The sequence below is a fragment of the Colossoma macropomum genome, unplaced genomic scaffold (genome assembly GCF_904425465.1).
Source record: "Colossoma macropomum unplaced genomic scaffold, Colossoma_macropomum, whole genome shotgun sequence".
In the NCBI taxonomy this organism is placed as follows: Eukaryota; Metazoa; Chordata; class Actinopteri; order Characiformes; family Serrasalmidae; genus Colossoma; species Colossoma macropomum.
The window spans coordinates 21,718,955-21,736,655 of record NW_023494784.1 but is presented as its reverse complement, the minus strand read 5'-3'; the positions used below and the strand labels follow the sequence as shown (position 1 = coordinate 21,736,655).

General features: G+C 39.4%; 1 protein-coding gene across 1 annotated transcript in view; it reads left to right on the top strand.

Moving 5' to 3' along the window:
• myo16 (myosin XVI) overlaps positions 1-17,701 on the top strand; it is a 167,062-nt gene that overhangs the window by 125,128 nt on the left and 24,233 nt on the right. The window contains exons 27-31 of the mRNA XM_036595285.1: positions 284-489; positions 12,650-12,752; positions 12,843-12,939; positions 13,036-13,279; positions 16,853-17,223. Of these exons, the coding sequence (XP_036451178.1) occupies positions 284-489; positions 12,650-12,752; positions 12,843-12,939; positions 13,036-13,279; positions 16,853-17,223 (1,021 nt within the window). The remainder of the gene's footprint in view (positions 1-283; positions 490-12,649; positions 12,753-12,842; positions 12,940-13,035; positions 13,280-16,852; positions 17,224-17,701) is intronic.

Genomic DNA, 17,701 nt, shown 5'->3' with positions numbered 1-17,701 from the left:
GTTGCTTGCCGTCAGTCTAAAAGTCACAGAATGACGAGAGGCCTGTCAGGCAGCCATGCTGACTCAGTGCCGAGGCCTATGAAATCATCATTCTGCAAACAGTTTCTTTCTGTTTGTGTCTCATAAGTGCTGTCAGATGGCTTGAGGAGGATATACTGTGATTCATACTGCAGCAAAACGGAAGTAAACAAAGTCATTCAGACAGACTGGATGCATTATTTGTAATGTTTATTTTAAACAACAACTTACATCTCTCTCACTCTCTCTCTCTCTCTCTTTCTAGAACTCTCTATCTGAAATCAGCAGTAAGCTCCAGGCGTCCACTCCTCATTTTGTGCAGTGTGTGAGGCCCAATGGTGCAGGCCAGCCAGAGGCTTTTGACAGTTTCCTGGTGTCCACTCAGCTGCAGTATGTAGGGGTGCTGGAGATGGTGCACATGATCCGCTATGGCTACCCAGTGCGCCTGTCCTTCTCCGGCTTCCTCAGCAGGTAATGTGCTCTGACTCTTACTCCTCAGTTCAGTATCGATAGACAGAAACTTTTGGTTTAAAACAGTGACTCTGTCCTTAACTGTGCCCTACACTCCCTGATACACTTAAATCAGTTTAGTATACACTACTATGTCGCTGCCCTGTTGGTGTTTTGAGAGTGGTCCACCACCCATATATTATCCACTCAGTGGTGGTCTTTTGGTAATTCTTTCCTTTGAAGGAAGAAGGGGTGGGTAATTTATGCCCATACAGATGGGTTACAGTGGCATAATTGTAAACCTACATAGTGCACCTGCAGTACTATACTGTTACTGAGAAAAGGAAATTGACCACCCCAGAGTCAAGACCTCAACATCACTAAATGTGTTTGGGACCACTTTGATTGAGAAGCAGAATATGCAACTTCTAAGACTGAACTTTGGAGGTGAGGAAAAATATCCCTGCAAATTTCTTAAAAAACTGAAAGCAAGTCCCCTGAAAAGAATGTAAGTTTTAATAAAGGAAAAAGGTGGGGATACTAAATACTGTAAAATATATTAAATTTATCGCTTTAGGCTTAGATGTAGTTGTCTGTTTAATTTGTTTCCTGCTTTTTCCTTGCACTGAAAAATGAATGTGAACTGAATTTTTGATCTTGGTGATCTCAGATTTATTTGTTATTAATCCATTGGTAGTAAGCTTTTCCCAGTGTTTTTTTCCCCCTCACAATGCATGCCTGCTCCGGGCTGGGCAAGGGTACATAAGGACAGAGTAGCGGATCAGATAGGTGACTGAGTGCAGATAGAGCAGCTGTACATTAAGCCTCTCAGCTGCTGACTTGACCATGGCTTTTCTGTGCAGTCAGCACACGCTGCCTGCAATTAGATGTTTAGCTTAGATTTCAGCCGCCCAGGCTAAGTGAGGTGAAAAGCCAAGGAAAGGCGGATGCATTTAAAGTGCACTTTCACTCAGGTTGATGTATGTGACTGCGTGATTTTTTTTTTTTTTAAAGGTATAGTTTGGCAAAGATTCATATTTTAACACTTTTCACTTTACCCCAAAATTGATCAACCAAGACACGTTTGGTGTTTGGAGTTTGCTTTAGTTTTGCTCTGGAGCTACAAGATTTATGTATCTAACACGTAACTGAAGCTTATACCTTACCAATTAGCACTGCATCTCTACAAAGGGACAAATGGTCAAGAGGAATTTAAAGAATGAAAAACAGCAATGGCAGCCACCTTGAACCATCAATTTATTTTTTACTGTTGTTTTGCCCAGTTTTTAGAAAAGCCCTAATCCATAGAAGAACCACTATTGGTCCCTAAAGAACATTTCAATTGATTGTTTTATGGTATGGTAACTAATCTGAACCCAGAGCTATGTGTACCCTGGCTGAGTACCTCTGTTTTCTCTATCTGTTGACATCATTCAAAAGAACTGTGCAAGTAGGCTGGGTTCTGTGGAGGCTGTGTGTGGTCACATGATAGCAACAACATAGAAACTTAGCTCTTACTTGGCAGGTGGCTTCATGTTTTATTCTGACTAGCTAGTGTTTTTTAAATGATGGTTGTCTGACTCGAACGACAATGCATGACAATTCTGTGATGATTTCATTTGATCGATTAATATCTATTATTTCTATCTGCTGTCTCTAGCTCCACGTTTAACGTTCCAACTCGGCCCTCTTTGTATGCAAGTAAAAAGGGTAACCAAATTAAGCACAGGTGCTAAGGCTTGCTACACTTCAGTTGGCAGTGGAAATTACAACTATATGCATGATCATGGGTTTGTTACCGTACTGTTCCATACTGTATGGTGGAAAACGCCTTAAAAAAACCCTTTTGAGTCTGTATTTTTATGATATGTGTGTGTATGTGTGTGTGTGTGTATGTATATATATATATATATATATATATATATATATATATATATATATATATATGTATATATATATATGGGCGATACACCAAACATTATTAGAATAAATGCATATTAAATGCATTAATGCAGCTAGTTTGCAGAACAGTGGGCTTCATTCACCAATATCTTCCTTTTTCTTACATTTGCTCTTGAGAAATGTCTGAAGAAGTCTACGTCAGATTCATGTGTTTTTAAACCTCAGAATTGTTCACACCTTTGTGTGTGCGTAGACTCTGTTCTTAGCTAAGAACAAATCCCACATAAGAAAACACTGGTGAATGTCAGAATCTTTATGAAAACTGCATAATTGTTGTTAAGAAGAAATTTCTTCTTACAATCCAGTTGATGAATGAGGCCCAATGTTTGGTTCCAGATTTTTCCTCAGTGATCCCAGCCATTGCATAGATCTGTTAAATCTCATCACCAGGACACTTGATTTAAAATAATGGAGTATTGGTAAGTCAGACCAGGTATTGGATTATGACTACAAATAATACTGGGCTTCCTCAAAAAGTGGTTTGGAAATCGTTAAGCAAACACATTGACATACATAAAAACACTTCTTATTATATTAATGTTGTTTATACATATTCTAACATTAAGGAGTCTCTGAGGAAATGAACCATTACTGCCAAGTATAATCTATATGCAATATTTGCACAATGCAAAGCTAGTGGCTATGAGTTTCCATTATTTGTTCCTCGTAACTCTTTTGCAAAACTAAAGTAGCAAACTTTGGAAGTCTTGACTAATCACCTATGTTTAAGGTAAGAGTAAAGTATAAGTTGAGCTTTAGATTTACTCAATCATTATGATTAATGGTGTGAGAGGCCCTACTGGAGCAGCTCTCATGAGTGTCCCTGCTGCAGGCTGGAAATGGGTATGCTTGGAGAGGCCTGGGACAGGTCAGGCCGATCTGCAACAAAAGAGGGACAAAAGGAGCAGAATGAGAAGGAGAAAGCAGTGTGAAGGGTGGGGAGGAGAGTTTAGAAGGAGCTGGTGAGATGTGTAATTGCAGCAGAGGCGCGGTGTTCTCCTTTTCTGCCTTATAAGAGATGCTGAGAGTGGAGTGTGTCGTTCTTCCTGTCATTCACTGGGTACAGTGTGACTCTGCTCTCATCTTCCTCGAGGAACACGCTGCCACATCGCTGTGTCACACTGACACACTCTCTCTGGCTCTGAAGTCTGCTGTACACTCTCTGCTGTACACTCTCTGCTGCACAGGCTCATAATGTTCCTCTCAGCCTTTGTCACTTTCTCATCTTTCTCCATCCCAAGCCTATTTTCTCACCATCTGCACTGTCCTTTTGCCCCACTCCAACTTGATCTCCTTCTTCTCCTTCTTGTTTACTCCCTCAGTAAATGTTATCTGTTTTTTTTTATTTATCTGATTTCATTTCTCACCCTTGTGTCTCATGTTTGATCATTTCTGCTCTTTTTTAGGATAATTGGCCTTCCACTCTCCTTCATCCCTGTAATTCTCAGAAGATTTATTCACTGTGTACCCAGTGACTATAGCAGTGCCTCTCTCTCTCTCTCTCTCACACACACACACACACACACACACACTTTCTTTCTCCCATGCCTTCTATCTCACTCATTTTATCGCACTCACTCCCCTCCTACTCCCCCTCTCTCTCCTGCTCTCTCTCTTTGTCTCTATCTCTCTTTCTGTCTGTTTCTCTTTGTCTCTCTGCCTTTTGCCCCATTTTTCTTATACTTTCTTTCTCTCTCTCTCTTACTCTGTCTGTCTGTCTCTTTCTCTCTCTTGGTCTCTCTCTCTCTCTGTGTCTCTTGCTCTAGTTATCCCCCTCTTTCTCTTTCTTTCTCTATTTCTTTGTGTCTTTCTGTCTTGATCTCTCTCACTCACTTTCTATCCGTCATTCTCTCTCTCTTTCTCTCTCTCTCTTTTTCTCTCTCTCTCTCTCTCTCTCTCTCTCTCTCTCTCTCTCTCTCTCTCTCTCTGTCTCTCCCTCTCTCTCTTTTTCTGTGTAAAGGATAAAAGGATTACGGTAACATTCCACTGAGATAATGAATTGGGACACTGCTGGTCACATGACGCTGGAAGTTTCCATGATCTTTTTGTAAACATCATGAATCTTTCAGTGGAGAGAAGGAGAAAAAGACACATGAGACAGACAGACAGACAGACAGACAGAAAAATGTAGACAGACTGCAGAAAGAGAGATGAAAGAACAAACCACTGCCGACACTTTATCTGGGCAGAGGCTTATAGTTCACTGGCCCATCTCTAGTCTCATGTTGACACTGGATTAAACAGTACAGATAGTCTTGTGACTGTGATTGTGTTCAGACTCAGGAGACCGTAGTTCAGATCACCGTGTGATACGATTTGGTGTTGTGACTGTATGAAATGGGGCAGATTGTTTGCTGATAGGCTTAGTGTTTCTACATGCTGAAAGGTCAGCTGTGTATAATGCGTAGATGTGCTTTTGATGCACTGTTCAGGATAATGATCATAGTAGTACAATTGTAGTTTCAGTTCTGACCAAGAAGAGTTTTTGTTTAGTTTCAGTTTTGGTTTTTAGTATTGGGTTGAGGATTTTGTCAGACACCAGGCTGCAATCCAAATTTGGTAATTCCAAATGTGTTGTTTCCTTCCAGTGACTTTTGGCATTTCAGTTATTGGCACAAAAATAGACTATGCTTCACTAGATTGCAAGCATCACCTTCTTCTGATGTATGACATATACTGGAACCCTTCATGCATTTAAAACATATTTTTCTCTATAGTATTAAGTTTCAGTTTGTCTTGCAGCAGACATTACGGTTTTGATTTAGTTTTCATATATTTAATTATAGTTAAGTTTACATTTTATAACTACATTTTAATTTTTCTTAACAGTTTTCATTAATGGTAACCCTGCTACTACAATAAAAAAGTGCTGCGTTAAATCTACTCACTTATTCCAGTATGGAGTGTTCCATGGGGCTAAAGACCACCTTTTTATTGTCCGTTATTGTCTCTCAGAAAACTACATGGTACTAAACATTAGTGCAGCCCTCTCCTAAACACCTGTTTATCGCTGTGCGCTGTACACAGTATCGCTGATCCATATGCTCACGTTGTGGAGTTGTGGAAGATTAAATGTGATCTAACATTTTAAAAACTATTATTATAGGTATTATTTTTTAAGAATATATAGATATATTTGTTTCTAATGGCTGACCTTGAAATGATTGCACATATTTTTGGCAAAAGTCTTGATTAATATTTCTAAATGTGTTTAAGTTGATGAAATCATTGTTTGTTTTTTTCATAATTAAAGGATAGGTATGAGGATAGCATGAGTAAAAGACCCCCTTGGTATAGGTGCTAAGAGAGATCAAAGGGGATCTGTGGTACCTAGCATGTCATGGCAGCTTCTGGGAACTAAATACTGGGGGGAGGGGGCTTTTTTACTAATTAAACCCTTATAAGGCCTGAACCTGCTGGTGGGTCCTGACTTTTATTACACACTTCTATAATTTAAGAAGAATTTAGCCAGTTTGAATTGTAGCTGTATAGTTACAGATTAATAAACCTTAAATGTTGTAATAAGCCTGAAATATTAAAGAGAAAAAAATTATTTCTAAAATAAAAAACAGAATTATTTCTAAAATTAAGTAAACAGAAAGACAGATACTGATGAACTTTATTCTTATGGAGACACGTTTGAATCAAGTAACAGTGCACCACTTTGTTCAGTGTACTGGAGCTTTTAGAAATATTTTTGTGTGAACGCCAAACTACATTTCCATGTCTTTAAATAGGGGAGCTGAATGTTAGCAGTGGTCTGTCATGTTAAGTTGCTAGTAAACAGATGGAGACTTGGATTCTTTCGGTTTTGTTACCTTAATCTATAGAGTGGACACTCGTTCTCTCACTGTGGAGACAGACACATTGTCATGACGTGTTGTTTTGCAGTCTGTGAGTGGCTTACTGGGTGACGTCGTGCCGAGGTACTGTTTGTTTTTGTTCAAGTGAGAGTGCGCGTGCGTGCATGTGGGTGGGTGTGTGTGTGATTGAGTGAGTGTGTGTTAGCATCACAATGGGGCAGCAGCAGGCCAGACAGGGTGAGAGGGCTGTTGAAGCGAGGCAGACGGCAGAGAAAGGCCAGCCGATTGTGATGGAAATGTTGAGCTTTTTTGAGAACGATGCTGCCCAATACTGAGGGTCATTTTAAACTGCCTTTGCGGGAGCCTTTGCCAACTTGATTTGTATGTTGTGTTCTGCGCTCTTCAGCACTGTGTGTTTGTTTGTTTTCGTACATTTTCAGGGCATAAATGCCATGACTTTGTATAATGACCAGAGGGAAACAAGGCTAGCATTCAGTGTCAGGACCTGCAACATTTCCCAACATCAAACAAAAAGACATGCGTATATATATATATATATATATATATATAGTTGCATGTATAATCCATATGAAACGTTTTTATTATACAGCAGGTCCAGTCAGTTTGTTTGATAACCATTCTACCCAAATAAAACCTTCTTTTTCCACAATAACAATTGTTCCACTGATCCCCGGTTGCTAAATAACTCTGCATTTAACCTTTACTGAGTTTCAAGTTTAACACAAAAAACAGAAAAAACACTAGTGTACAGAAAAAGCTGAGCTAAACCTGATATTGCATCAGTTTAATGGCTCTAACCATAACACAAAGGGCAATACTTTTGGTGAAAAGAATTGCCAGTATTAAATCACATTCAGTGCAATGTTTGGGACTTGATTGTGTCAAGTTTTTTGTTTTCTTTTTGCGTTACAAACTGTTACAAAAAGCAATAGAACACATGAGCACACAAGTTATTATGAATAACATCAAGTGATGTTATCTATGATAACACTGTCTCTCATGCTTGCTTAATTACATGTAGGTAGTTATAATGATTCTGAAACATAGTGTTATATATAGTTACACCACACACACACACACACGCACACACACACACACACACTCACATACACACACAGTTAATTATGTTTTCACAAGGTGCTCTGGTTTAATTTTTACTTCTGTGAAATGAAAATGTATAATGATTCAAAAACCACAATACATTTCACGACTCCTTACGGTTAGTATACTGTACACTGAGCGTCATTTTTCTCTTTGTGTTTTCTTAGAATTGCACTGATTTCACACAGCATGTCAGTTTAGAATGGTCATACAGTCTTCATTTACAGGTCATACCACATGCACACATTACGATTTACTGTGTTCAGAGGTATTGGAGAAGACTAGGGCTGCCCAAAGTGGCCTGGAAGGCATTCAACTTGGCCTGGGAAGGTTGCCCTAATTCCCCCTCAACCTTTGAGAGGACAAACTACCTTTTTTTAACAAAACATGTCTAATATTATCTAATATTACAAACAAATTAAATATGATATTATTTGACCGTTAACTAGGGTGGTCACTAACAGCAATGCAGGTGTTACAACACATACATATTGACCATGGTAATAACAGCCAGTGGCACATTGCCGGAGTAGATTTAGGGATCACTGGAGTGTAAGAAATGTATTTTCAGGGAATTTAAAGACAAAATCATCTGCTTCGTATGTGTGGGAACCATTGCAGTATTTGAAAAAAAAATGTGCAAAAATATGAGGCTAACAAGCTAGCTAACTGTTTTTTCTCGTTTTGGCCCCCCAAGGCAGAAGGTTTAGGCACCCTACGTATAGACCCAATTCTCCTGTTCCTTATGACAGCCCCTGCTTAAGTGTGCTGAGTGTTTATAGTTGATATAAAATGAATGAAAAGCTATGACTAAATGCTGTATGGTATAGATATGTAATGAATGAAAAGCTGTAGATAAACTCTGTACGGTATAGATATGTAATGAATGAAAAGCTGTAGATAAACTCTTTATGGTACAAATATGTAATGAATGAAAAGCTGTGGGTTAACACTGTATGGTTTAGGTATGTAATGAATGAAAAGCTGTGGATAAATGCTGCTTTATGTCTGTGTTTGTTGAGGAGTGTGCTTGTGTGCTTCATATAAAGCATTTCGCTGCAGAGGCCAGAGCTAAAAAAGGAGCCTGCCCTGCACAAAGAGCCCATTCAAAGAAGTCTGTGCCTCCATCCATTCATATATGTCTGTGTTGAGGTAAAGTTTTTCTTTTTCGAATGGATACATAATAGGAGGCATTGTATACGAGCTGGACACACACGTGCATGTTAATCAGACTGATGGCCACGATTATTATTATTTTTTTTGCTATGCTTTTTGTTTCTTTCTGTCTCTTTTACACTCCCTTGGTCTCTTTCTATCTTTGTCTTTCTCTCCCTCTTTATTTGTGAATGAACTGCTGTGTAGACTTGAAGCTTAAGGCAGCCTCTGGCACTAATGAACATGACGGGCTTATTTATCACATTTTAGCTGCTCTCCTGAGGTCTAAACCCTACTGGCTTAACACAGTGAGAGTTCTTCACTCTGTAATCTGCCTCACAGTACTTACTTTAAAGTACTTTAAAGTTGTAACATGTTAAGCTATGATATTCCTCACTCCTGTATTTAAGAATAACTCAGCTAATTTGCGTTGCTTTCCATTACTGAATAATAAGCCTTAGGCTGTAATAAGCCAGAGAGTTTAAGGGTTTATTTTGTTTTTTGTGCTTACTAATATATGGTGTGTCTCTTCTTTGCTGGGAAACTAGCTAACTGTTCCCTTATGCCTGCATCCATTGAGATAAACTAAGTATTTTTGTACTATATTCAGACTTAATGTAGACAGAACTAAAATAGTATGGATAAATTCATTCATTCTTGTTAATCTGATATGCCATTGTGTGGTGTTTTTTTTGTCTCTCAACTGATTTAATAGATCCCATGGCATGTTAACTTGTTTGAGCACCTCCACATAGGCTTTAACCTAACCTTAACCCAAAAGAAATAATTGTAATATGATTTAAATTATGTGAATAATTACGTAGTTATGCAGTGGATTACTTTTACATTTCCACAAAACAAGACTTCATGCAGCAGTTACTCTCATTAAGTTCAGATTGTCACAAAATATCTCCTCCATACAAACTCAAATGTGGTATGGATTGAAAGTTTGGAACATGGATTGTCAATTGGTGGACTGTGATTTGATTGCTGACCAATTTAAAAATGCTCAGTAGATGATCAAGTACATTAAAAATAAAATATCTTTTGATATGTCGTTTAATTTTATTAGTTAGCTTGACTAATCATAAATTGTTAGGCATTTAAAGGTAACTTTTGTTGCCATTGGTTTATGTTAAGGTGTTTATCTGGATCTTTGTAAGCAAGCAGTGTGATGTAACTGGGTCTTCGCAAGTGTTAGTTGTGCATGTTTGACGGAATTTATGTACAGTTCAATAAGCTGCAGGAGATACTAGAAATAATTAGTATAACAGTATATCCAGCTGTTGTTATCACTGTTGATGACTATAACTAAGGGTCAGTCATTAACTTAATGGCTTTGCCTCTTTCTTGCCCTCTTAACCAGACTTATCAGAGTTGTGGAAATAGTGAGGAACTGCTAAGTACATTCAACACGGCAACATACGTATAAGACCACATGTCTGCTACGTTTCTCTACCTCTCTCTCTCGGTCTCTCTCTCTCTCTTGGTCTCTCTCTGTGTCTGCTCATAAACCATGCAGAAATAAAATTGTTTCAACCACATATTACTTCCTATAGCAAAGAAAAGCAGAGCTTGTGCTGAATGCCTTAGCAACGCTCCGGACACTCAGGGTCAAGATCTGTTTATGCCATAGTTGTTTTATTGCCATTTTGTAAAGGGTAATGTAGGGTAGAGGGGGACCTTCTGTTTACCCCAGCTCCTCCTGTTTAAGATCTATTTGGCTGGCAATTTAAGCCCCTTCAGTCCATATGCCTCAATCCCCAAGAGCACCACAAACTCAGAGGCTATTGATAGTTTTCATATCCATATACAAAAGGTCCTAGGTTCTGTTTGACTTCATGTTTTATGACTCTTCAGGGATGCCTTGGGGCTCTCTTAGTCCATGGGCATTACTAAAGGATAGGGAGGTGAGGTAAAGTTCAGCAGTGGTAGACTAGGGTAAATCTCATTGAACAGGAAACAGAGTTAATCAGCCTTAGCCTGAAGCCAAGTGTGGATTATATTGTCATATATTTGTATTTCATACTGCAAAATAAGGTAATGCTTCTGCATAAATGTCAAAGCTAAAGATATTTACACTACATTTGCATTTAGTCATTTGGTTCTTAGTCATGCTCTTATTTGGAGTGACTTGCATTAAAACGTGCAACGCGTAGAAAGCAAAATGATAAAAAGTAAACAGACAATCCGAAAGGATTCATAATCTAAAAGACAAGAGTCTTATCCTAGCTTGATCATAATCCACTAATCCAAACACACATACACGTGTATGTGAAGGGTGTGCGTACTGCTTATCCTGCTTAATACAGCTTGGACTCTCCCTCTTTGAACAATCACATGCACCCCTCCAAATCTGACCTTACTGGGGTCGGCTGTTGCCTTGACAATGCCTGTAGCAGCAGATGCTTGGAGGTCAGCCTGACTCCTGACACCCTTCGACCTCTGAACCCTCTGGTTAGTTTGCTGCTCAGATGGCACGGGGTCTGGCAGATGTTTTGAGATTGTGTTTAGATTTTTTCACCCTAAAGGGCTCTCTATTGAACTCGCTGTGTTTGCTGTTGCATTCAATCACATATGATGGCATTTGAGTGCAGTGCTCTGATCAGCAGCCTTTTGCTCAGCCTCATCTGTCAAATAAACCAGCAGCAGGAATAAAGCCTTGTTCCATTGGCATCAAGTGATGAGTCAGTGCAGATAGCCAGGCAGATATTACTTTAGTACCAGATGAGCTGAATTAGCATTAATTGCAGTTAATTTCCAGGAGGGCTGCACAATATGGTGTACCGTAACATCGCAACATCTGCCATCATAGCACTGATGAAACAAGAGTACTGTACTGTGGGAAAGTCAGAGACCATTCATTCATCCATTCTTTTAATTTCAAGTGATAACAGCCCTTATTTTTTAGCACCAGGAAAAAAAAACAGAAAACATATAGTTTAAAGAAAATTACACAGAAAACTCAACTTAATAAACTTACAAACATAAACTTTTTTTTAGTATTTAGTGCGTACACTCTTTGCTTTTATTAGAGCTTCCATTCTTTTAAGGAAGCTTGTTTTCAGTTTTTTAAAGAAATTTACCGAGGTATTTTTACAATCTCCAAAGATCAGTCTTAGAAATTTGGTTGCGTTTTCTGCTCCTCACAATTTAAGTAATCCCAAATAAAAAAAAAATAGGCTCAGTGATGTTGAGGTTTGGATTCTTCTTTGTTTGATTTGCAGATTTTCATCTTTTCTGTGTATTTCATTTTTCTCAGTAACAGGGACTTTACAGCTACACATTCTTTCAGACTCGCAGTGTTGAGTTGTCTTCTCACAGTGGAAGGATGGACAGAAACTCCTGTGGATTTTTTCTGATCTGAAGCTTGAAGCTTGATTTTCTCAACGATGAAAGCTTTAAGTACTGTTTGTGATAGTTACAGTTTTGGTGGTCTGTCAGATCTTGCATGGTTGTTAGGAGTCAGATTTTCTTTTATTTTCCTTTGACTTTCCCCTTTCTTATGGATTATCTTGCATCTAATCTCTTCAGAAACCTCTCCTGAAAAATAAGTAACTTGCATGTAATCGTAATTTTGACTGGAAATTACATAAAAGTCTCTGACTTTTGCATACTTTGCATAGTACTGTACAATAAACAGATGACCCTTGAACCAATCACTGAACATGTGCTCTGTGCATCCTGGCCAGTCACTGATGTTCATGTTCATAGGATCAAACAAACATAATCGTCAGTGGTCAAAAATAATGTATAATGCATAATGTGTAATGACATCACATCACAAGTTCATTAATGTGCTTTTGCTATATTGGGAAGTATATAGTAAATGCAAAGTGTAGCAGTGTAATTGCAGTATGGTATTTTGTTCATATCATGCAGCCCTTCTGCCTTGATTCTCTTTCTAAGCTTATACATTTCCATTTCTAGATTAATAGCTCAATTTTTGAATAAATTCTCTTAGGTGTAAATTATGACTCTTTTTCAAATTTTGCAATATTTATTAAAAAAAAACAACAACCTGAAATTAACCTTTTCCTGAGCATAGCCCTATTTTCTGCTAGAACACTATTAGAATTTAATTGTTGTAATTGTTAATCATGTTAAGCATGATTCTCTTTTTAATGCATTTGCTGTAGATATCGAGAGCTGGTTGAGACCATTCTGACAGACAGAAGGAAGCTCTCGACAGAGGAGAAGTGCCACCATGTTCTCCAGCACTGTAAGCTTCAAGGATGGCAGGTAAGTACACATTTCTTACTCTCTTCTTCCTCTCAGCAAAATACCCATACAACCCATGCCAGAGTTTGGAGTGCATCCCTCTTCCATCAGATGGGCATGAGCAAAGTGTTTCTGAGGTACTGGCAGGCTGATCACCTGAATGACCGCTGCCATCAGCTGCAGAGGAAGATCATTACTTGCCAGAAAGGTAATACCAGAAACCAATAGCCCAATTTCTTTGTTGTCTGTTGTAGTGTTCACTTGCTAAGACATACGTGTATGTGCATCTTTGTGTGTATGGCAGTGGTGCGTGGCTGGTTGGTGAGGCAGCGTATACGTCGCCAGCTGAGTTATCAGCAGACGGAGCAGTACAATGTGCAGCGGTTCCTGCAGGGGGCAGAAGACCTGGGTCTGCATGTTTACGACAGTCTGGTCATTCAGAACGCAGCCGATATCGCCCGTGAAAATGACCGCCTGCGCGGCCACACCAGTGCACCACTGGGGGAAAGGCCTGAACCTGTGGGCAAAGAGGAGGACTCACCCAAGAAGTGAGCGGTCATCATTAGTTGTCATGAAAAGCAGTATATATTGGACATGGTACACAATGTGAACAAGAGTTTGTAGTTTCGTCTTAAATTAAGGGTATTTTAATGGAGTGAAACGGTATTTTAAGGGTATTTGTCCATCTATTTGCTGTAGTGACCTCTACTCTTCTGAAAAGGCTTTACACTAGATATGAATGTGGGACATTGCTGTTAGGATTTGGGTGCATTCATCCAGAGCGTTAGTGAGGTAAGGTATTGATATTGGGGGATTAGTTGTGGATTGCAAATGCCACTCCAGCTCATCCCAGAGGTATAGCATGGTGCTCTATCACTCCAGAGAACACAGTTCCACTGCTCCACAGCCCAACGCTTTATACCTCTCTGGCCAACTCTTTGCATTGGGCATGGTGACCATAGGCTCATATGCAGCTGCTCCAGTGTGTCCCATTCTGTTGGCAACCCTTTATAAAGAGATTATAAAAATCACAATTAAATGCTTTTCTCAGCAATGGGTGCAGTAGTGGTGTCTGGATACTTTTGGATATACAGTGTATGAAATGGATAGCTGATGATGGCTCTGGAGAATGAGCAGACAGTGGTGGGTTTTCGTGGAGCATGTGATCACTGTATCCTGTACATACTGTAACCCAGAGAGTGTTTTAACAGGGACCAAATAGAAGAACACTGCAATAAGTGTTCCAGCATCTGACAAGAGACAGCTGAAGATGTCCTCCATTCTTTTTTTCTTTATATCATGGGAGGTCTCCAGCTGCAGCTTTTGTCTTTTGTTCCTAATGCTGTGCAGTGTTGCCCTACATGTGAATCTGGTTCATCTTAGCTATGCAGACACAATGACGTCCTTATGAAAATGTTTTCTGCAGCTCTGTTTTGTCTATTGCATACAGATAACAAGCCGTCTGCACTGTAGCCAGACTTGTGAAAGAACTCTGAGAAGGATGACATTACATAATCCGAAACACAAGTTTCTGTAATGAGAGTTTATAAAAAACTACCACAGTTTATGAGAGGTTTTATGGGTTCTCCATGTCCTTGGCATTTTTTTTTTTAACTTAATTGCCATTAACACACATTGACTGACTATTAACAAATAACAAATTCGCCTTGAGATTGGGGCTTCACTTAAAATGCATGTTGCAGGGACAGAACATGAGCACATACACATATCCACACATTCTATACCTCCATATACATACTCACATATACCTTGGCAAATATTGAAAGGACATTTGCCAAAGATTGCTTGCTTTTGAAGTCATTGGAGATGGTGGCACTTGTGTGTGTGCATGTGTAGAACCAAATTTTGCCCATCCTCCTTAGTCAGTGCCCATCCTCCTTAGTTAGTTTTAAAATAACTCTCTAGTCATCTAATGTCTCAAGGATGATTGTGCAGTTGCTTGTTAATAGCCCTTAATATTATTAGAATCACTTTCATAAGTAAAGCAAGATGATGCACCCTCCTCTCATTAAGGCACAAATCAGGTTCTTTGTTTTCTTATAGTTTAACAACAGATATTCCTTTAAGATGCTCTCTATCTCTCTCCACCTACATTCTTATTTCTTCGTTATCACTATTCAGTATGTGAACAGATGAGGGAATTGCTCTTAAAAAGGGTGTGACCACTAAGCGCCATGCTGCCAATCAGAGAAGGATAAGTCTACCCTGTATGGGAAATCTCTTTAAAAGTTTTAAGTTCCTCCAACCCCCACAACATGCAAACACACACACGCTTCCCTGAGGACCAACAGATGGCAGTCCCAGATTAAAGGGGAAATATCAGACAAGTGTGTGCATTTCATACCATGCTAGGGAAAACTGTTTGGATTAGAATCAACAGATAAGCTATTTAGCTATTCATTTTCATCTTCTGTCACTGGGCTCTATAAAACACTGTTGATCTTTTCTAAAAAAGGCCACACCTAGAGCAGGGAGAATGCTCAACTGAGTGACTTAATTTTCTTTATACTGAATCTGCTAGTTAGTGAAATGCTCTCTCCAGCTCCCCACTGAAAGCTGTGTCCCTCTTCAACATGCCAGATTTGTCTGGTCAGCTTGCTATCTCAGTATTGATTCTACTGAGGCTAATGCTGACCTCACCTCATTTAGCAGCTGGTTAGCACTTTTCCTGCCTGCAGCACACCATGATAGGGCATGTGGTTTCTCCTCTTTAAAGGAAATAAAAGACAGTCTACTGCTACTGAGTCGTGGACAGAAAGAAAAAATCAGAGGGAGCAGTGTATAAATAAACCTGAGTAAATGTCTAGAAATAAAGGTACTTAAAGCATTCGGAAGTGCTCTGACTCTGAACTAATGTGAACCCAGCGGCTAATGTGCTTTCCTTTAATCAGCACAACACAAAAACATCCAGCATCTGTATTTCTACAAAAGACTCAGTCACAGCATGTAGAGCACGCAACTGCTTGCAAGAAACATGAAAGAGTGTTCACACAAACAGAATCTGATCAAAATTGAGCTGGCAAAATCACAGTAGTTGTGGACAGCTTACCTTAGATAGACAGCCCAAACATAGATTGAGCATCTGAGACTGTGGCTTCCCTGCACGAAGCATGGAAGCTGCACACTTCATTTTGAAAGCACTTCATTCCACAGAGAAACATGCTTAGTGCGGAAATAATTCAGTGATTGGTCAAAATTATGAGCTCTGGCAAATGTCAACTCAAGTCAATGTTTATTTATATAGCGGGTTTTACAGTAGGCATTGTCGCAAAGCAGCTTTACAGAAAAATCCGGGACCAAGCCTCCATGAGCAAGCCAGCGGCGACAGTGGCAAGTAAAATCTCCCTAAGAGTAAGAGGAAGAAACCTTAAGAGGAACCAAGACTCAAAAGAGAAACCCATCCACCTTTGGGCAACACAGGATAGCAAACAGTAGCACGAGCAATATGAACAGAGAATAAGGCTTTAGCTTTAGTATACAATATTAAAATACAGAAAAGGGGAAAAGCAGGGGAAACAATGGCTATAATTAAATAGTTCAAGTCTGTGCAGCAGCAGCATCAGGAGGGTCAGTTCATGCATGTGAGGTTTGCACAGCGTTGTACAGCAGGAAACTCCATGGTGGTCAAACTGGTCCAAGAGATGGCTGAGCAGTGGGCACTCAATCAAGGCAGACGGAGCAACAGCATCAGACCACACAGGATGGGCAGGTGTTCAGATGTAAATGCCGCTGTGATTGGTTGAATTGGACTGGTTGAATAGAATAGAAGATTAAGAACTGCATAAGCTGCCAAATTCACAGGAAATTTTCCCCTAAAAGTGCTAAAAAATTCATCAGTAGTTACATATATTCAAATGATTGAATTTAATACTTTTCAAATCCTGTAATATAAAATGTTTTGAAATGTATTTACAAACATCCAAGTGACATATTAATTAATTTATTAATGACATGAATGATGTGAATGATGAGTGTTTATGTTGTAACAGAACAAAAGAGAAGTGAATATTGTGATATCAGTAGATGGAATCAAGTAACATTACAAACATATAGTAATTTGATTAATTATAAAAACATAGTTGTCTGTGTTTTGCTCTCAGGCCTGTGGAGAAGAGTGGGAGGATGAATGATGCAGCAGGCCGTGGAGGGAGCAGGACGCTTAGACACTTCCGCTCCAGCTCTGTGCCCATCCCCCTTGCCATGGACAACATGGTACATTCCAGTTTTGGGCCATCAGTCAAAGCAGCCCTGCAGACAGTGCCCCACACCAGTGAGGAGGGGGGTGGTGGAGGGCTCTCATCACCACGGAAACAGCCTCCGCCCAAACCTAAAAGGGACCCCAACACTCGTTTAAGTGCATCTTATGAGGCAGTGAGTGCTGGTCTGAGCATCGCTCCTAAAGACAGTCTTGTTGAGGGCCAAGCCTCGCCCTCTGGGAGCCCCCCTAAAACTCAGCTCTCTCCCACTGACCGTACGTATAATCTTATTACACTAAGCTGCACCCATGTGCAGCAACGGTTGTTAATAGCTGTGGTTAATGATTCAGCTCCTCTTCCTGTGTATATATATATATGCTTTCAATGTGATTAGCAAAAACCTATGTTTGCCGCCTCTCTATGATTAGTGAAACTTGTATTTACTCTATGTCTTTTAACCTTTAAATGCACGAATGTTTCTCTAACCATTTGCACATACCTCAGGTTGTTAGTGACCTGACATTTTTATCCAACACAAATTGATTTAAAAAACCACCGTGACAGTGTAAAATGCCAATAATGAGGTCATGGTTCAGTAGCAGTGTGGTTTTCAAGGGCTAAATGTAAGACTGTAACTCTGATGTAAAAATTGTATGGTTGTTTAGGAAACAATTCAGTATGAAATCTCAAATTTCACTGCAATTCAGTTAGATTTGATTATTCTAGAAGGATTTAGAATTCAGAAAATGATTA